Genomic DNA, 20,249 nt, shown 5'->3' on the forward strand with positions numbered 1-20,249 from the left:
CATGTGGCATGTAAAATCAGCCACTGTCTAGATGCTTATCCTGCTCCATTGATACCTGAGCATACAAAGTGGCTTAAAGGTTATTTTAAACTAAACTGCCCATAGTTAAGTATTTAAATGTCTATCAGCATGTATTTTGCAAAGAGGGTTGTGAAGTTCTAGTACAGGACCTCATTACAGTAACTTGTGCCTTACAAAGACTCTGAAGTAGGATTTGGCCTGAACTGCAGTTGTTCCTTAATAGCGAAGTCTCGACTCACTTGGGAGAGGACTTGGATCTATTTAGTTTACTACGGCATTCCAGATCTGCTAATATGAACAGTCTGCCTTGGGTTTCCCTCTGCCTGTGAGGAAACAATCCACTTTCCTTCCAGGATGATTATTTGTGGAACTTGTTGGGATGCCTTTGATTAGAATAACTTCATCCTGTCAAAGTTGTGTGGTGGGAATTATATCTGGCTTAGTATGTAACGGTTGTTTAAAACTAAACTGAATAAACAGATTTAACTTAAAACTGGAAAACTGGCCATACCTTTGAGCAGAGTTCACTGGAAGAGCTCAATGGAGCAAGAGAGAGAAGATGAGAATTGAAGTTCTTAACTATTGTTTGTGACTATATCAGCAAGCTTTTGTTTCTTCATAAGCTTCTAAAACTGTAGTTCTTGATAAGTGAAACATCTTGTGCTCTTAAAAATGGCACCCATCAGATAATTAAATCAACTTTCCTGAGGGGTTGGGTATTAAACCCGTTCTGGAACCAGAAAAGCTGCTGTTCCAGAGCAAACTCCTTTGACCTGAATGCTGTGAACTGCAAGCTGTCATCCTAACTGGTTCTTAACCCAGGAAGAGTTGTTGAGGTGAATTCATGCAGTATCTGTTCCAGAATTACAGTATTTATTGTTACTAATGTCTAAAGTTTGAGTTAATGCTTTCATCTGGTGATGAATGCAAAACCCTCAATAAAGAGGTGGAGATGGAAATGACTTATTTATAGTTTGTGCAGTAAACTATCTAAAATTCATTTACAGTAGGAAACTAGTTTGTTTAAAATGGGGCAGGCCATTCAAGATGGAGCTGGATTGTCAGGGCCTAAGAACTAACCCCACCTCTTGGGCTGCATCATTGGCATCTGCCAGTAATGGCTTGCCTACCCTCGGAATAGGAGGGTTGCTGTGGTAGGTATCGAGCACAGGATTGGCACCTTACCATCCGCCCACATTAAAAATAAATAAATAAAGTGATAGTTGGAAACGCTTGCCTGCTCTGCTCTGTGGAACACCACCACCTTGTATTTGATTGTTAAATACATGGTGGTGTTTTGTGTACATATAATCATGGATGGCTTGGTTTTAGTGGTATGGCTGATGCTGTCTGGGCATGGACAAAGAACCAAATTGTATGGATATTAACTTGCTATCGACCTGACTATGAAAACACTGAAAATAAATGGCTGTGCTGGGATTTCAGAACACCCCAATCCCTAATCATTGCTAAAATATTTGGAAAATAGTACCTAATCTCTTCTGAATTCTTGTAAGCTTTTTTTAAAAGAAAAAGTAGAAGAGAAATGCACTCTGGAAATGTTACCTCCTACTGTGCGCACACTGTTATTGGTCGTTTGTATTGTGGTAACGCCACCTCAGAATTAGGGCTTCATTGAGTTTGGTGTTGTCTCACAGGAGGATGTTGTCCCTTCCCTGCAGAGTTTACAGTCTAATGTAATCTGGCCCCCAAATTGTCTCCTGAGTTGGAGAATGTGAATTGACCAGAAGGATTAGATTCCTAACATCCCTTGTTGGGCTATTCCTTCCGTACTCTGTGGAAGTAATAGTGCTGCCTCCTATTTGACTTGAAAATTAAACCTGCGAAAATTGAATATTAGAACTTCGCCAAAACCTATTGGAAGCTGAATTGAAATATAACCTTAATGAGGAGGCCACCTTAGCTTTTTCCATGTATAATTATGAAAGAAGAAAACATTTCATTCCACTTTTGAAAAGTTCAAGTGCTCTCATCAAGAGGGGTGTGTGTGTGTGTGTAGATAAGGATGTATGGGAAATCCCATGCTAGAATTGTGTTGTTTGAAAATGTCAAAATAACTTTGAAGCAGCATATGTTTTGAAAAAAGATGGTGTTTGCATGTCCCTAAGCCTAGTCAGAGCATATGCTGTAGTTTCTTAAATATTGAGTAATTTTCAGGGGAAACTACTTTTTGAAAAGAAATTTCAAAGAAGTTGGCTTGTCTAACTTTCCATAGACATGAAGCACACTGCATGTAGGGAAGTCAGGATGCCAAGTGAAAAGGAATATGGTTGGGGAAAAGCATCCTTATAGCTTAGTATCCATTTTTCAGTAATGGGCAAAAAGCATTAAGATGTACCAAAAAGAATCAAGGAATACTTACGGCACCTTACATGCATCTGATGAAGTGGGTTTAGCCCGGGGAAGCTTATGCCCAAATAAATTCATTAGTCTCCAAGGTGCCACAAGTCGTCCTCAGTTCTTTTTGCTGATACAGACTAACACGGCTACCGCTCTGAAATCAAAAAGAAATTATCACACTATATGACTTGGTCTAGGACTTTTTGTGCTATGCTATTCTGCACTTCATGTAAGTTTTAGAGTCTATGCTGTTCTGGTTAAGTGGGAGCATAGATTCATGTCTTGATTTCTGATGAGAAAATATTTCTTTCTACCATGTCTCAAATAAAATAAAAATTTTCAAATAACTTAGCAGTTTTGTGTTGAGTGTCAAATGTACCTAGTACATGTGTTTTTAGCTTTCTAAATGTAGTGTGTAATTGCACACTTCTCCTCAGATCGGGATTAAATATTAATCTTGTTCATAATGTATCATGTACAAAACCTAGAATGCAGAACAGTCTAAACTGAAGTATGCTATGAGAAATCTGTGCAGAGATTTGGGAGATCTTCCCCTTTGCCATTCCTGCCAGCATTCTCCACAAGTCATCCATATTCTATGTCCTCTCTCCCAGTCAAGGAAGATTGAAATCAACTCTATGTAAAGCAACAGGTGTCATACAAAGAGCTAATTTTTGAATAATTTGCTGGGCTTCCTTTGCGCCTCTCAGGCATTAAACACGCAGCTTGTTCCCTGTTGGGCAGAAGAGCAAGTGAAGCTGTCTTCACAAATAAAATAAGCTAAAGTTGAGAAAGGGCCTTCTCAGCAATTTCTCACTAAATGCACTTGATAATAAGGCTGAATGAGACAAAATGAGAAGTTGGGAAGATCATATGAGCAACAGCATTTGCCATAAGAAACTATTTCCTACTTATCCTCTCAAGTACTGACTGTCCATGTGTGCATACTCCCAGATTTCTATACTTTGTGTTTCTAGTCCGGAAATTATAAGTGGAGAGGAGGGGGCATTGAAGTTCCATGTTTACTTGTCAGTCACTTCCAGATCAAATCTGCTCAGTCAATGTGAAAACGAGAAAAAGGCTTTCTCTGACTGTAAGCCCTGCAGACTCAGGGAGGTGTCCTGAAAGCGAAACTGGTATCTTGCTGACTCTTGCATTGTGTATAATTCTGCAGTCAGAACAGAATTGCATGACAAAGCTGAGTCTCTGAGCTGCACGGACATCAGTGGAACAGGAGTAAAATAGTAAAAACTACTTTTGACACCAAAGCAGATGAGACTACAGAGAGCAGAGTAGTTGAGTAAGAAGGTGGATTTGGTTTAAATGGTGAGAGAAACAGTGTTTTGTTTCGGCTTGTGTTCAAAAGGCTATGCCAGTAAAATCAAACTCCTGCAACAGATCTTGCTGTGTCCAGAAAGCTGAATGCTGGCACAGATTGCCAAAAGGAGAAAATAATTTCCCTACATTAAAATGGCTCTGAAGAATGACCATTGTTATATAATTCCAAAGGCAGGAACAAATTGTAGAAAATATTTTTCTACTACCCCTAAAGACTTAACGCTTTTTATATAAAAGTCCTGTTTCTTAAAAGAATACGAAATTAAAAGCAACAAATGCACTTCATAAAACTTGCTGCTACTCTTCTTCCTCTCCCTATCCAACAACTTCATAGCACTTACGTACTCACTCTCATTAAAGTCAATAGGCAGATTCCCATAATGTTAGTGGAACCAGGATTGGGCCCTTAAGGAAAAGCTAAGTTTTCTTGCTGCTTGGACAGCATATGTTTTTGGTGTTATCAGGTCCGCAAGCAAACCACAAGTTCAAAAGCCCCAAACTGTTTGTTTATAGAAGTAGATAAGTACAGAACTTGTGAATGCTAACAATATATTCTTCCAGCTCACACTAATAGGAGATAAAACAGTAAGGGAAGTGTGGGTTATCACTTCAGTAATAAAACTTTTAAGTTGTGTTGAGAATAACTAGGATAACTTACCAATTTTTAAAAAGCAATTGAGAGCTGAATGGATAAAAGGAAAGAGGGAAAAAACAAATAATATTTTGTCACATCCATGATGATCCTGGAGTTCGTCTACTCCCCCATATTATCTCCAGTGGTTAAAAAAGGCCAATGAAAGTTTAACTGTTTTCTTTATGCAAACTTTTAATACAAATTTACCATAATGTGTTCTATCTGTCTAGAGAGAGAAGTTATAGCTATTTCTGTTTAATTAACTGCACAGTTAACGGTACCTAAAGTAGCCAAGTCTTCCTGAACTTTGGCACTACTTTTTAGAAAATATCACATTATTTAGTTTTATTTCCACTAAGGTCAGCCAGAAATCTGAAACTGAGTTGGGGACCATTTGCTTTGGTGGTGTTCCACAACATCATGTTTTTCCCCTTTGGGCATTTTTCTCTTATCAGACATGTTAAGACTTTTAAATTAAGACCTGGAGCTTCAGACTAGCATATATAGTTGAAGTGATAGGAAAGAGCTAAAGTCTAGTCACCAAGATGCTTTGGATCTTAGTACAGTGTAGATTGGGTGAAAAAATATTAATCAATAAATGTCAAATGTCTGTCAAGTTACATTTTATGGAGAATTTCCAGTTAGCTTTAGAAAAACAAGACTCTTATGGGAAACTAACTTCTTTAATTCTGAATACTTTGTCTTTGTTTTTGAACAGAGCTGCTAATTTTCCATTTTTCCTGGCAGCAAATCCTGCCTATTGTACTATAGAAAATGAGCAGGATGTACTGGCAACACAGCCCTATGTGAAGGTGCTCTGAAATGTTAGCTTGCCAAAAGCTACCCATCTGGCTTCTCTTGGGTAGCAAACAACTAGGTTTCATTTAGTTAAGGAAAATTAAATGGCAGGAAAAACTTAATAGTCTTGTGTCATGTTTTCATGGATAACTTTGCCCCTGCTATAATCTTGTCAGAGTTTAGGAGCTCAGACTTGTCATTTCATCATGAAGCAAACTATTCCCATAGGCATCTATTATACCAGCAGTTAAGGTCCCATATACAGTGTGAATAAAGATTTGGAACCAGTTTTACATTTGCACTGAGTTACTTTTTTTCTAGTAAAAACAGCTAGGAGTCCTTGTGGCACCTTAGAGACTAACAAATTTATTTGGGCATAAGCTTTCATGGGCTAGAACCCTCTTCATCAGATGCATGGAGTGGAAAATACAGTAGCAGGTATATTTATAAATAATACATGAAAAGATGGGAGTTGCCTCTACTGAGTGTCCAAGTTTTTTTTACAGCACTTTTTGTTTTAGGATTGCTCTTGTTGCTTCCTTACCAGCTTTTAAAAGGCGTTAAGCTTCTTGTTTTGTAACTCTTGACCTACTTTTTAGCTCATCCATGATCACAGAATCCTTACTGTGCTGGTTGGACAGAACTTGTGACTTTCTCTGAAGCCAGTGGCCTCTCTAAAGTGTTGCCAAACTGAGGCTTAGGATATGTCTACACTGAAAAAAAAAAAACAAAGCACAGAGAGAGACTCTACAACAGCGAGTCTGAGCCTTGGTCAACTGACTTGAGGTCACACTGCAGGGCTACAACTGGCAGTGTAGGCATTGCTGCCTGGGCTTACCCCTTTCCCAGAGTGTCAGAGCAGTGCTCCAGCCAGAGTGGGAACGTCTACATTGTTATTTTTAGTCCTGTAGCATGAGCCTGAGCCACTTGACCCCATGCTCTGAGACTTCCTCCTATGGGTTTTCTAAGGTATATAGATATACCCTTAATCTCTCCTTCAGTTCTCCAGATTTGGCTAATCAGTTTTTCTGCATCAAAGACGAAAATTCCTAGCTCCCGAATTCTTGCTCCTGATCTACTGTTCGGAAAGTATAAGTGACCCTGGCCATGGTACATGAAGCAGAACTGCTCACTGAAAGTAGAAGACAAAGGATGGTTTTAAAGTGAAAGTGTAGCTGTGAGCTGCTACTTTCCCCACTGCCTACTGAGACAAGAGAGGAGCAGCATATGTTTGTATATTATGTCCCAAAGGTTTATTGGGCTGAAGAGCGCTTCCAGAAAGGAGGAAAGATGAATACAGTGGATATGATTACATAACCCATGTAACTAGGGGAGTGGTACTGGAACATGCAGTAAAAAAATAAACAAACATGGTGGGATGACTAACCTAAAAAGTTTTAAAATAACCATTAAGAAATTCTTGCGTTCTTACATGGTTAGTGGTCTTGGCACAGAAGTGGGTAATTGTCCTAACTGTGGACCAAAATATATAATTTCCTAATGTCTCTTTATAATCTGGAATTATATATTCCACCTTAAACATCCAATTTAATTACTGTCTTTATAAATGACTGCCTAAATGTTAACATGCCAATTGAGACTGCATGTCATACTGTGTGACTTGAAATATTAAAGTTCTGTAGTATTCAGAAGGAGATGATGATTTCACCATAGTATTTTTGGCTGGTTTTGAACAAGTCATAGAATCATAGAATATCAGGGTTGGAAGGGACCTCAGGAGGTCATCTAGTCCAACCCCTTGCTCAAAGCAGGACCAATCCCCAATTAAATCATCCCAGCCAGGGCTTTGTCAAGCCTGGCCTTAAAAACTTCTAAGGAAGGAGATTCCACCACCTCCCTAGGTAACGCATTCCAGTGTTTCACCACCCTCCTAGTGAAAAAGTTTTTCCTAATATCCAACCTAAACCTCCCCCACTGCAACTTGAGACCATTACTCCTTGTCCTGTCCTCTTCTACCACTGAGAATAGTCTAGAACCATCCTCTCTGGAACCACCTCTCAGGTAGTTGAAATCAGCTATCAAATCCCCCCTCATTCTTCTCTTCTGCAGACTAAACAATCCCAGTTCCCTCAGCCTCTCCTCATAAGTCATGTGTTCCAGACCCCTAATCATTTTTGTTGCCCTTCACTGGACTCTCTCCAATTTATCCACATCCTTCTTGTAGTGTGGGGCCCCAAACTGGACACAGTACTCCAGATGAGGCCTCACCAATGTCGAATAGAGGGGGACGATCACGTCCCTCGATCTGCTGGCTATGCCCCTACTTATACATCCCAAAATGCCATTGGCCTTCTTGGCAACAAGGGTACACTGCTGACTCATATCCAGCTTCTCGTCCACTGTCACCCCTAGGTCCTTTTCCGCAGAACTGCTGCCTAGCCATTCGGTCCCTAGTCTGTAGCTGTGCATTGGGTTCTTCTGTCCTAAGAAGTTGGGGAGACTATTTCCCAGGTTTAACATTAGAACAGTGATAGTTAATCCTTATTGCCTTTCAAGATGTTTTATGTACCATCATATATTTACAGGAATTCTGCATCTGCTTGTGATATTCCTGGTGAAACTGGTATATTTCTTATGGATGTTCAAAAATACTTGACAAACAATTATGTTCAGGTTTCTTTGGCTTTCTAAACCAGCCTTTTAAAATTTAGTGTAAATTCTTCCTTTTTACTGGGAACACAGGTAATTGAGATTTGGGTAATTGTGGAACCCTTAGTGGTTATTGGGAAAACAGGAACACTTGTACTCCTCCAGAACAGCTATCAATAAATTGTGCCCTTTGTCCTGTATCCTGCAACTTTGCCTTCAGTTCCCAGAATCCTCCTTTTCCCACAGGTCCAAATCTTACTCTTTCAGTGGAGTGTTGCCAATTAATCAGCTATTTTATATCTAAACCGTGTGAACAGATGAGCTATGAGATTACCGTTTCTGTTGTAGAAAGGAATGTAACATTTGAGAAGGACCTTGGTGTGTGCAGGGCTTCCACTCTCTGTAATTACAGTCTACTAATAATTTCTAACAGTCTTTTTTTTATTCTTACGTAAGCATTATCTTTGTTACAGAATGTGTCGGGGAAAATCCTTAGTTTAAACAGATCTTCTGTTTCCAAGACACATGCCAGTAGGTTCTGTATACCAGAAGTTCACACAACAGATCCAGTCATAAACCTGGAATGTTTTGAGCCTCCTAGTACATAGGAGGAGCTGGAGAAAGGGCATGCTTTGTCAATTAGTCATAGTTTGGAGAGAGACTTCATTTTACATTCCCAGTATTTAACTGTTTTGTCTACATTCAGTTGAACTCTTAAATTGTGAAACTACCATAGAGGATGTAGTTTAGGAATTTTTAGTTTGGGAAACCAGATTCAAGATCACGCTATGGCTATAAATAAGCAGGTACTGCTGGAGGAATTTGTATATGAAGCTGCAGATTTGGTTTATTACACTGAACACCTTGGTTAAACCCAGCTAGTTTTTCCCTAGTCTGTACATATTTTTTCTAAAGCATCTGGGAATGTTCTTTAAAAGATTCTTCGTTGCAATTGTTAATCTACTCCAGTAGAACACTCCTTCATTGTCAGATTTATGCTGTCATTTCATGGAATGAGTCTGATACAAAGTTAATAGCCCTTTTAACCTAAGGGGATCAGGCCAAAAAAACACTTGTTTACTGATATGGGCCCACAAAAATTTGGTTGAAAAACCCCTTGATTGTTTTAAGATGTGGTGGGATCTTATACGAGTCAAGAGGTAAGAGTGCAGAGCAGCTATTCTTGCATGCTGCTCAGCTAGCGGCAGAGTTCCTTAATCTTTCCCAGTGGCTGTAGGAAGAATTAAGAATGTCAGTCTCCATCCACCACACCCTCATGCAGTGGATAACAGTAAGCTATGCATTTATTAATCCATGATGATTTTATCAACCACTGTTAACATCTGACTTCTGGAACAATACTAGCTTACACCCTTAAGGAAACTGACCTTATTTCTATTATTGTAGCACCTGAGACCCAGTCAGGGACGAGGACACTGTTGTACTAGGCGCTGAACAGACACTGAACAAAGACCATTACTGTCTTTCCAAAGTAGTCTTTCTTTCCAAAATAACAAACTTCAAAACTACAAGGTCCTTAATTTTAATATGCAGTACAGGGCCCATTTTTTTAGAATTGCACACAAACGCTGTCATTGCAAATGGGCATGTAATTAAATGTAATAACTGCACCTATTCAGTTTGCTTCTGGTGCAGTAAATGTGTGGTTTTTATCAGAAACCGTACACATTGCAGAATATGGCTTTTGTACAAAGTGGTTTTTGTTTTTTTTAAAAAGGATTTCCCTTGGCTTGTAACACAACCTACCTGAAGAAAAATAGTTTTCTCCAGCTCTACCATTAAGATCTTTCAAGTAGAATGTAATTGAAATCTTTCTCATTAGTAACCCAAGAGTTGCCCATATGGCAACGGAGCACTGATCAGTCTAGTACCGTATGTCTTGATTCCTATAAAAAAATCATAAAAGCATCTCTGCAAAATCTTAGTGTGTTACCTCTTCTCATACTGTTAAAGCTGTGCTGGAGCAAGAGACATCATGACACCCACCTCATCACGTGGAGGTGCAACAAATGAAGCAACTTTTGCAACTAACCTCTATCTAAAGTATACTCTTAGGTCTTTTCAAAATGCAATAGATAATACTTTAAGCCTTACCTTGAGCTGCTAAATGATGGTTAAAAAAGTACGATCCTGTGTGCAACTGCAGTCCATTGATATTGGATCAATCCTTGTAAGCCTAGATATTGACAGTTAACAGATGTTATGTTGAACTAAAACAGAGTGAGTGTGGTGAATGACTTTGCTGGTCAGACCAGGATCATGACAACACTTCGATTGGAGGCCCAAATTGACACCACCGCTACCTGTGCTCTCAACAGCCCCAAGCTTTAGCAAAGTGTGATGCCAGTTTACAGCATTCTAGCTTGGGTCCATCTTGTAATTTAAAGAGGCTTATTTTTAACACTCTGGAGACTTTCTTGTTTCATAAAGCCCGCTGTCCTTTTGTGTTTACATAATATTTACACTGTTAATATTTTCTGCGTTCTACAGAGTTGGTTGATTTAAAGCCTAGGCCATCCCCTGTTCTAGATCAGCCAATTCACCATGTGTTAAAGCCAGTGATTGGTTTATACTTTGACATCTAAAACACATTGTTTTCACGTTTGCTAATGTGCTCTCAGATCTTAAATTCTTGTCTAGACAAGTCCTAGATTATCATGAAGTACATGGCTTCAAAGGATGCTTCCTGGCTAGCTTCACAGAGAAAGAAGGAATTTAGTGCTTAAAGTTGGGGGTGTGATGGTTATATTAGCAGGAAGAGTTCTTAGCTGAAATGTTGCTAACTATAGTCTGTCTTCAACATGTGCTTAAAATAGCACTGTATATTGTAGACATACGTATTCCCATCAGTTTTAGAGGAAGTGCTTGAAACTGAAAAGCGACAGACACTTGTCTAGACAGCCACAGCATGTCCTTTGTTTTAGTCATTCAGGTGTTGTTTTTGTTGATATTACTATACCTCTGTCACTGTGGCATTTAATTATTCATATAAAAATACATTGCATCTAATTTGCTCATTGTCTATACACCTTTCTCAACTGTGGCATCTTTTGATATAAAAAGCATACACAACGCTCTTTGTCTGGGAGAGTGGTTGCATTGTAGCTTAAGCTTTTTTATTTCTAAGTGTTTATTTTCAGGCAGAGTAGTGATGTCTCTGTATTAGATAAAATGATGTATCTTTTATATACACTTACAGTAAAATCAGATGTGTTCATTTGTATATAGGTCCTACAAAACTAGGGCTAAATTCTACCTATATTTGCTCTCAGTGAACTCTATTTTCAACCACATACCCCCTTTTTTGGTACTTCTAAGCTAGTAGCTAGCAAGTTGTGTTGATTAGCTTTGCACAAAATGTTGGGTGAAAGGGTGTCTTCTCTCATCCAGTGTATCCGGTGACATAGTTGCTTGTTAGCGGTACTCATTGCTGAAAGAGAGGAATGCAGAATGCTGTTACAATCTTAAACCTGCTCATCTATGAAAATGTGTACATCTAAATACATTTCTATAAAATCTCTAACAAGCTGATATAATTCTATGGCTGTATTAGATGTCTGTTCCCTCTTACATGATTCACCACTGTTAAGAACTGAACATACTTTAAATTAAATTCTTCACTAATTCCTGAAGCAGATGGCAAAAAAAGTATGTAAATCCCATGATGCTGGGTATTGGATGTAAAATCTGGACTGGAACAGACAAGCCATAAAATGCAAGAGGAAGCATGGTTATCTATGACAGCTCAGCCCTCTGTTCCACTTGCTTGTGACTGTTCAGTAATAGGAAGTAGCTGGAAGACTTAGCCTTATCATAAAGATTGTACAGTTGCTTCATGGTTTGAGTACAGTGATGAACAGCTGCTGTATTTAGCATATCCCCTTTGGTTTAAGTTAATAACTCTCCTGTTTTATTTTCTAGTATTCTACTATGCATAAATATTACAAAGCCCAAATTATCACAGTCAACAACTCCATCTGTCACGTGTAAATTCTTTCTCTTGATGGCTTCATCTGATTTGCTCATGCAAGAGGCATCATTCTATATCTCTGAAATTCAGTGATTGGCTTTCTTTTAAGTCCGTCTTGGCTGAAGGGCTCACTCCTGCTCCCAGTAAAATAAATGTCAAAGTTCTAACTGACTTCAGTGGATGTAGGTTCAGAGCCTTAAATTGTTCATGTTTTGTCTTTTAACAGACTTATGCTGTGCACAGAGGGACTGGGATGAGATGCGTACATGATTATTTTTAGCCAAATGCTTTGTCACTGCATGGACTAAAGGTCCAGTCAGCAGCCTTATAAAAGGCATATTGATTATAATGTGAGAACACTCTTACCAGATGGCCTCTGATCAATTAAATTGTTTTGGTTTCTAAATATTTTCTTAGTGAACAGAACTACTTAAAGTGAGAGAATAAAGATGATCCAAGGAGATTTGTGAATCTTACCCACTCCTGTGGAAGTTCTGGGCAATCGGCTCTCTGGCTCATTTTTGAGAAATGTATGTTCAACTAGTTGCCAGATTTGCTTCAGAATAGACACAGGAAGTTATGAGTGTAATGAGAAACTTTTTTCCTGATGCACAGAGATCTTAAAACAGTGAAGGTAACTTGCAAGGTGTCTATTTTGGATATTCATACTCTTGACAGCAAAAAGTTAATCTTTTAAAGTTCTTTATGGCAATGTGAAATTCTGCTTTGCTTATGAAACTTCAGAAAGGCGTTTTCCGAGCAACAGTAAACCTTTCCCTTTTAATCCTTATCTCTATTGATGATCTAATTAATAGAAAGGTTTGTTAAATTAGCAGTGCACTCTGCTTTGGTATATCAGAATTGTTTTGACCTTTTTTTTGAGGTCCGAGTTTCAAATCATGTATTACCGTAAGAAATCTACGGTAGTCTACATAACCTTGTTCCCACAGTGACAGTCGGTGGTCCTGTATGCTTTTTACGAAGTCTGCTAGCTCAACAGTGTAATTGCTTCAACAAGGGGAACTACACAAAAATGAGGAAGCTGGTTAAATGGAAATTAAAAGGGTCAGAAGGTATGAAATGCCTGCAAGCTGCATGGAAACTATATTAAAAACACCACAACAGAGGCTCAAGTTAAATGTATACCCCTCGCATTAAAAAAAAAAGAAAAAAGACAAAAATGCTATGAGAAACAGCAGAGTAAAAAAAAAAAAGTGGTTAGAGGCAAAAAGACCACTTCTAAAAATTGGAAGTCAAATCCTACTGAGGAAAACAGAAAAGAGCATAAACTCTGGCAAGTAAAGTGTAAAAATGTAATTACACATCCCCCCAAAAAATTTGAGGAGCAATGGCAAAAGATACAAAAATGAACAGCAAACATTTTTTAAAGTACATTAGAAGCAGGAAGCCTGCCAAAGAATCAGTGGGGCCACTGGACAATTTAGCAGCACTCAAGAAGGACAAGGCCATTACAGAAACGCGAGAATTCTTTGCACTGGTTTTCACTTCAGAGGATTCCGACACCCAAGCCATTCTTTTTTAGTGACAAATCTGAACCGTCCCAGATTGAGGTGTTAATAAAGGTGGTTTTGGAGCAAATAGATAAAATAAACATATCAAGTCACCAGGACTTGATGATATTCATCCAGGAGTTCTGAAGGAACTCAAATATGAAATTGCAGAATTAACTGTGGTATTTTAAACTATTGCTTAAATCAGCCTCTGTACCAGATAAATGGAGGATAGCTAATTGCCAATTTTTTTTTAAAAAAAAAAAATGCTCCTGGAGCTATCCTGGCAGTTACAGCCAGTAAGCCTAACTTCGCTACCAAGCAAATTGGTTGAAACTATAGTAAAGAACAGAATTATCAACACACAGATGTTGGGGAAGAGTCTACATGGCTTTTGTAAAGGAAAATCATGCCTCACTAATGTATTAGAATTCTTTGAGGAAGTCAACACACGTGGACAATGGTGATCCAGTAGGTGTAGTATACTTGGATTTTCAGAAAGCCTTTGTTGAAGTCCAACACCAAAGGCTCTTAATAAAAATAAGCAGTCAAGGGATAAGAGGGAGGGTCCTTTCATGGATCAGTAACTGGTGAAAAGGTAGGAAACAAAAGGTAGGAATAAATTGTCAGCTTTCATAGTGGAGCGGTGCCAATAGCCGGATCCCCCAAGGGTCTGTACTGGGACCTGTGCAGTTCAACATATTCTTAAATGATCTTGAAAACTGGGTGAAGTGTGAGGTAGGAAAACTTGCAGATTATACAAAATTACTCAACAAAGTTAAGACCAAAGCTGACTGCAAAGAGTTACAAAGGGATCTTACTAAACTGGGTGACTGGGCAACAAAATGGCAGATGAAATTCAATTATAGTGAGCGCAGAGTAATGCATATTGGAAAACAAAATCTCAACTATACATACAAATTGATGGGGGTCTAAATTAACTGTTACCACTTTGAAAACATCTGTGTGCCGCAGCAGTTAAAGCTAATAATGTTAGGAACCATTAGGAAGGGGATAGATAAGATGGAAGATATAATAAAGCCACTATAAATCCATGGTACATCCACACCTTGAATACTGCATGCAATTCTGGTCACCGCATCTCAAAAAAGATATATTAGAACTGGCAAAAGTACAGAGAAGGGCAGCAAAAATGATTGTGTATGGAACAGCTTCCATATGAAGGATTACAAAGACTTGGATTGAAAGGAAAGAGATGACTAAGGGCAGATATGATAGAAGTCTAAAATTTCAAAGAAGTTTCAAAAGAGAATTAGATAAGTTCATGGAGGATAGGTCTGTCAATGCCTATTAGCCAAAATGGTCAGGGATACAACCCCATTCTCTGGGTGTCCCTGAACCTCTGACAGCCAGAAGCTGGGACTAGATGCCGGGATGGATCACTCAGTAATTGTTCTGGTCATTCCCTCTGAAGCATCTGTCAGACCTGGGCTAGATGGACTATTGGTCTGACCCAGTAAGGCCATTCTTATGTTCTTTACTGTTCATGCTTGGAATGCAAGTACAGTCAACACATTTTAAGAGCACTCCAGTTAAAGGAACACATTTCTTACACTAAGGATTTCTCCCTGGTAGTTTTCAATGGGATTTTTCATCTGTGATTATCTGATCCTAGTCTTGTATCACCAGTTTATCACTCACTATTAGGAAGTGATGAATATATCAAGCAGAGCAGCCATGCTTTATTTACAAGGAAAATCTCATATATATTTAACTTTGCCAGAGTGATCATTTTGCTGTAGCTTTTGCACATTTCATTGCCACTATAAAGTATTTAAGTGTTGGTGTCTGTCAGTTTTGAGCATTAGCAGATAATAAATATTTAACAATTTACAACACTTTATGGATCACTGATAGCCCAAGGCAGGTAACTTATGAAATTAAAATTAAATACCTTTCAAAGTTTAACACATGTTAACTGATACGTTTCCCATGTGATCAAAGTCCCTCACAAGAGATTAAAGGAATTATGGGTGAGAGGTAAAGCAATGCTTTGGATTACAAACTGGTTTGTACAGACCAGGAGAAGAACAAATACATTTTTAGTAGGACAAAATGTTAATATTGGGGTGCACCGTGGGCCTGTATCGAAACCAGTGTTTAAAAGGGATCATCAGTGAAGTGAAATGTAGGTGACAGACTAGGTTGGGTATGACTACAGAAGACTGAGGAACTTCAGAGGGACCTAACAAAGCTAGGTGAAAGAGGAGCAGCATTATAGAGCAGGTTAGGCAAACACCTGTCAGGCATGGTCTAGATGAGTCCTGACATAAGTGTATGGGACTGGGCTAGATGACTTCTTGAGGTCCCTTCCAGTCCCATGATTCTATAGCAAATGAGATTCATTGTTGACAAATGTATGGTAATTTGAACTGCGTGTACACAATGCTGGGATCTAAATTTAACTGTGACCATTCGGGAAAAATCTAGATGTCACTGTGGACAGCTCAATGTGCAGCAGCTGATAAAAATTAATGCATAAGGATTGGTTTAGAAAATAATACTAAACACATCATAGTGGCTGTTATATAAATCTGTGGTAAGCCTTCACCTAGAATACGTTTCATTTATAGTACCCTATCTCAAATACAGCAGCAAAAGGAGGGGCCCAGAAAAGGATAGCAAAAATGAGTCATTGAGAGACTACTTTATGAATACTGGAATAGAAGGGACTATTCACAGGGGAGATAAATAACCGGGGAAATGGTAGCTCTACAAAATAACGAGTAGTATAAAGAAAGTAAATTGGGTGCTTCATTTACCTCTTCTCAGAATACAAGAACAATAGCCATGAACCAAACTCAAAGGCAATTTAAAATTGACAAAATTGTTTTTATACAGTCAGTAGTGGCAATTCACCGCCACAAAATATCATTCAGGCTAAGATATTAATAGATTTCAAAAAAGGGCAAGACCCATTTTGATGATGATAGTCAGTTAGGTTAGGGGTTTTATAAAGAGAACTAGCCCCTCCTGCTTCAGAGCATTAGCCAACCACTGACATGAGTTTTCTCATGAGCAGGTTATACTGTAATTGTCTACCAGCAGTGTATTTTGCACCTTCATCTGAACATCTGGTAATGGCCACTGTGGCCTTGTCAAGACTAGAAATTGGAAGTTGTTAGTTTAACATATGTTGAGACTCTAATGTGGAAAAGTCTTTTAATGGATTGGCTAACACCTGACAAGGCCTGTCAGACAGGGTATTTGACTGAGTGGACCACTGGTCTATCTGTCAATTTCTGTGTTAAGTTAGGGAGGAAGAGAAAACGGAGTGGCGCATGGTCTGATCAGGAATCACTGAGACAATAAACATGAAGCTCCATGATGCTGTTTCTGTGATCATTTTTTGGAGCAGAAGTGCTCTTTAAAATTATCCTTGGAACTTGTTTTACTCCTGCTTGTCTTCTGGCTAAGTACTGAAAGATTCCAGTTTGTTACATAGAATCATAGAATATCAGGGTTGGAAGGGACCTCAGGAGGCCATCTAGTCCAACCCCCTGCTCAAAGCAGTACCAATCCCCAGTTTTTACCCCAGATCCCTAAATGGCGCCCTCAAGGATTGAACTCAACCCTAGATTTAGCAGGCCAATGCTCAAACCACTGAGCTATCCCTCCCCCCACGTTTCTTGCATTAGAATTACTCTTGTTTTTAGGCAGGTAATGTACAGAAATGATAGCTATGGATGTATTAGTGGGTTAGGCTTTCAACTTTAGGAATGTGCAGCTTTCTTTGTTAATCTCATTAATTTGTGGTGTTGGACAAGTGGTGAAAGATTGCTCCTCAGCAGTGATCTGCAATTTGGATGTAGTATGGTACATACCACATTGACTGAGTGTGCTGTGTATCATAACAATGCTCATAAGCTTGTCGCAGGGTGGTATTTTTTAAAATGGGAGAACTTTTTCATAAGAGATCAATTCTTAGCTCTGAATATTTTTCCTGTTAATGTACTGCAAGTTTTTTTACCCTTAACCTAAAAATCTTTTTAGGTGCAAATTATTCTAATTCCAGGCTTACATTTCTCCTGTTTTTTTTCCTTTCAGGGCTGAGAAAACTGAAGTCCTCAGTGAAGATCTATTACAGGTACTGTAACTCGGTTAATGTGCTGCCTTTAAATGCTTTATTATAAAGAACTAAGCAAGCCTTTTGACTTCATAGAATGCTGCCTGTGGAAACAAATTACAAGGACAGAAGTTAGGTGGCTGTAGCTCTGTTTCCTCAGACTGGACGAGCTATGATATAGCTTAAGGAGAAGAGGAACTGTTAAGCCACATGAGACAAAAGGGGATTTGAAAGTTGAAGTACACTAAAAAGCAAGTGCTAGATTAGAAGCAAAGAAATAGTAGCTTTGTATTAAGTAAACTCATTTACGGTATAAAAATGATTCTTTACAAGAATATAATTCAGGTTTCAGAGTGATAGCCGTGTTAGTCTGTATCAGCAAAAAGAACGAGCAGTATTTATGGCAACTTAGAGACTAACAAATTTATTAGGGCATAAACTTTCGTGGGCTAAAACCCACTTCATTGGATGCATGTAGTGGAAAATACAGTAGGATTTTTATACACACACACACAACATGAAAAACTGGGTGTTGCAATACCAACTCTAATGAGACTCATCCGTTAAGGTGGGCTGCTATCAACAGGAGAAAAAAAAACTTTTGTAATATAATTGCTTTTCTTGTTGACTCTCTCATGCTGTTTCTAGCTGGGAGAACATTACTGTTTGGAAGGCCTCTTCCTGTCCCCTTGTTCATCTATATTTCTTCCTGAAGGAGTTAATTTATATGGGTTTCAGAGAAGCTGCAATAAATGCCCACTCTGCTTGCAGAAATCCAAGGATTATTCCAAATAAGCCCATGTTCTGTTTTTCTTGCAGTTCACACAGTAAGTGCTGTCCTAACTGTCATGCTGATAGCACCTGTGATACTTTGAGTTGTGATGGAAATTTTTTTGTGCAAGTTTTTTTTAGTTGTACCATCTACTTAAACGTAGCATTTGTGCCTGAATTTTTAGGTACTATTTTTACAGAGACTACCAATGACTGGTATAATTGACAGATCAATGAAAGTTTTCTTTTCACTTTTATTCATTCATTTGCTAGCTCTTAATCAGTTTCTCCTGTATGTGTAGGTCTTTCGCACAGCAACTAGGGGAAGAAACCTTTTTTATGAACAATGTGATTGCTAAACCACACAGGTTGGCTGGGGAACATGGCTACAGTAATAGCCCAAACCAATTCAAACTTATTTACATAACTAGGTTTCAGGTTGACAGTATCTTTCTAATATGATTAAATTTCCAAAAGACTTGCATTTGAGGCTGAAATTTTCCATGCTTGGTCTCTACAAAGAAGCTCCTTTTTTAAAATTTGAGAATCTCTTCAGCTGTTGAAGTTACAAGAGTGGGAAAATTAATTTCAATTTAAAAAAATTTAAATGGTGATGATAGAGGTGTATGTATAACTACCTCAGGTAATCTTGAAACAAGCTAAATTGACATAGTCCAGCTTTCTCCTGGACTAGAGGGTTTACTTTATGTTTGGATCAGAAATATCCAACAGTTTTTGGCAATATTAATGAGAAAATATCTGAAGTAAAGCTTAAAAAAATCTAGCTATATTAAGGACTTTAAATTATGCCGTGAGAGAGCTTGCAGGGATCATCTGTTGTCTTAGTTAGACAGAATATGAATGTGAAATAAAGACAAACTCTCCGTCACTTGTTGCCAACAATTTTTGCAAGCAGTTTTCCCAGGCTCAGTAACCAGACTGGTTACACCCAGATGGAAGAGTTTGCTCGTTCTTGGGGAAAACTCTTGTCTGACTAAACTTTGTTAGTGTTTGTAGAGTTTGTTAGTGATCATTTTATAAACAGGCTTTCTACTTTTTTTTATGTTAACTCATAAGTTTTGGCTTTGGTACATTTTGAAATAGTTGTTCTAATTTGCTCAGTGCAATATTATTCTTCAAATATGCCTTGATTAAATTTAGTGCCTTTCCAAATCAGGCAGGGACTACCCTTCAACCGTATTAGAAATGTTAATGTGTGTCCGTAGTGCGTTCTCCCTACAGTTAGCGCAATGTTGTCCAACCAATTCTCTCGAGGCAAGGTTGGAAGTATCTGTGTTTGAACCTTGAATGAAAAAATGCTACTTGCTAATCTACACTCTAGATATATAAGCCAAGTTACAGTCAGTGTTACCAGCAAAGATGAGTCTTTCAGTAGCTTCATTGACCTGGAGGAGGAATAGGAAGAACTACCAAGTCTGTTCCCCCTTTATATGTCGAGGACAGTCAGATCCACTTTTGTCAGCAACTGGACAGTAGTTACTGTAGCAAGCACTGTGACGACATCTTCAGTTCCGTAGTCTTCTGCGGAACAAAATACTGCTTCGTGCTTTTGTTTCCTGCTCTTTTTGTGATAGTGGTTTCTAATCATGCTGGAATTCTTAAGCAAAGATGTGATTAACTCAGCCAGTAAGATTTTTAGGTGGTCAGTTTATATTGAAGATTTAGTGACCATTAATAAAAATGTGGTAATATTCTTCAATAGGCACCCATGACTACTTATACCATTGCGATCTCGGAATCGTCTTAGAAGGTCAAGAAAGAAAGCAGTGGTATAATAAGCTTAATCTTAGGAGGCACAGCAAAAATGAAGCACTCAAGCACATAGCACGTAGCAGAAATATGAAAACCAACTATTGAAACCTGTTTTAGAGTAGCAGCCGTGTTAGTCTGTATCCACAAAAAGAACAGGAGTACTTGTGGCTCCAATGAGAAACTGCTGAGCTTGAATTGATATGCAAACTAGATACTATTAACTTGGGTTTGAATAGAGACTGGGAGTGGCTGGGTCATTACACATATTGAATCTATTTCCCCATGTTAAGTATCCTTACACCTTCTTGTCAACTGTCTAAATGGGCCAGCTTGATTATCACTGCAAAAGTGTTT

At 38.5% G+C, this 20,249-nt stretch overlaps 1 protein-coding gene across 4 annotated transcripts in view; it reads left to right on the forward strand.

Moving 5' to 3' along the window:
• Nucleotides 1-20,249, forward strand: part of ARHGAP17 (Rho GTPase activating protein 17) — a 68,619-nt gene that overhangs the window by 17,254 nt on the left and 31,116 nt on the right. For all 4 annotated transcript variants that reach the window (XM_073361654.1, XM_073361655.1, XM_073361653.1 and 1 more), the window contains exon 2: nt 17,333-17,372. In XM_073361654.1, coding sequence (XP_073217755.1) covers nt 17,333-17,372 — 40 coding nt within the window. The remainder of the gene's footprint in view (nt 1-17,332; nt 17,373-20,249) is intronic.

The sequence above is a fragment of the Lepidochelys kempii genome, chromosome 10 (assembly GCF_965140265.1).
Source record: "Lepidochelys kempii isolate rLepKem1 chromosome 10, rLepKem1.hap2, whole genome shotgun sequence".
Lineage (NCBI taxonomy): Eukaryota > Metazoa > Chordata > Testudines > Cheloniidae > Lepidochelys > Lepidochelys kempii.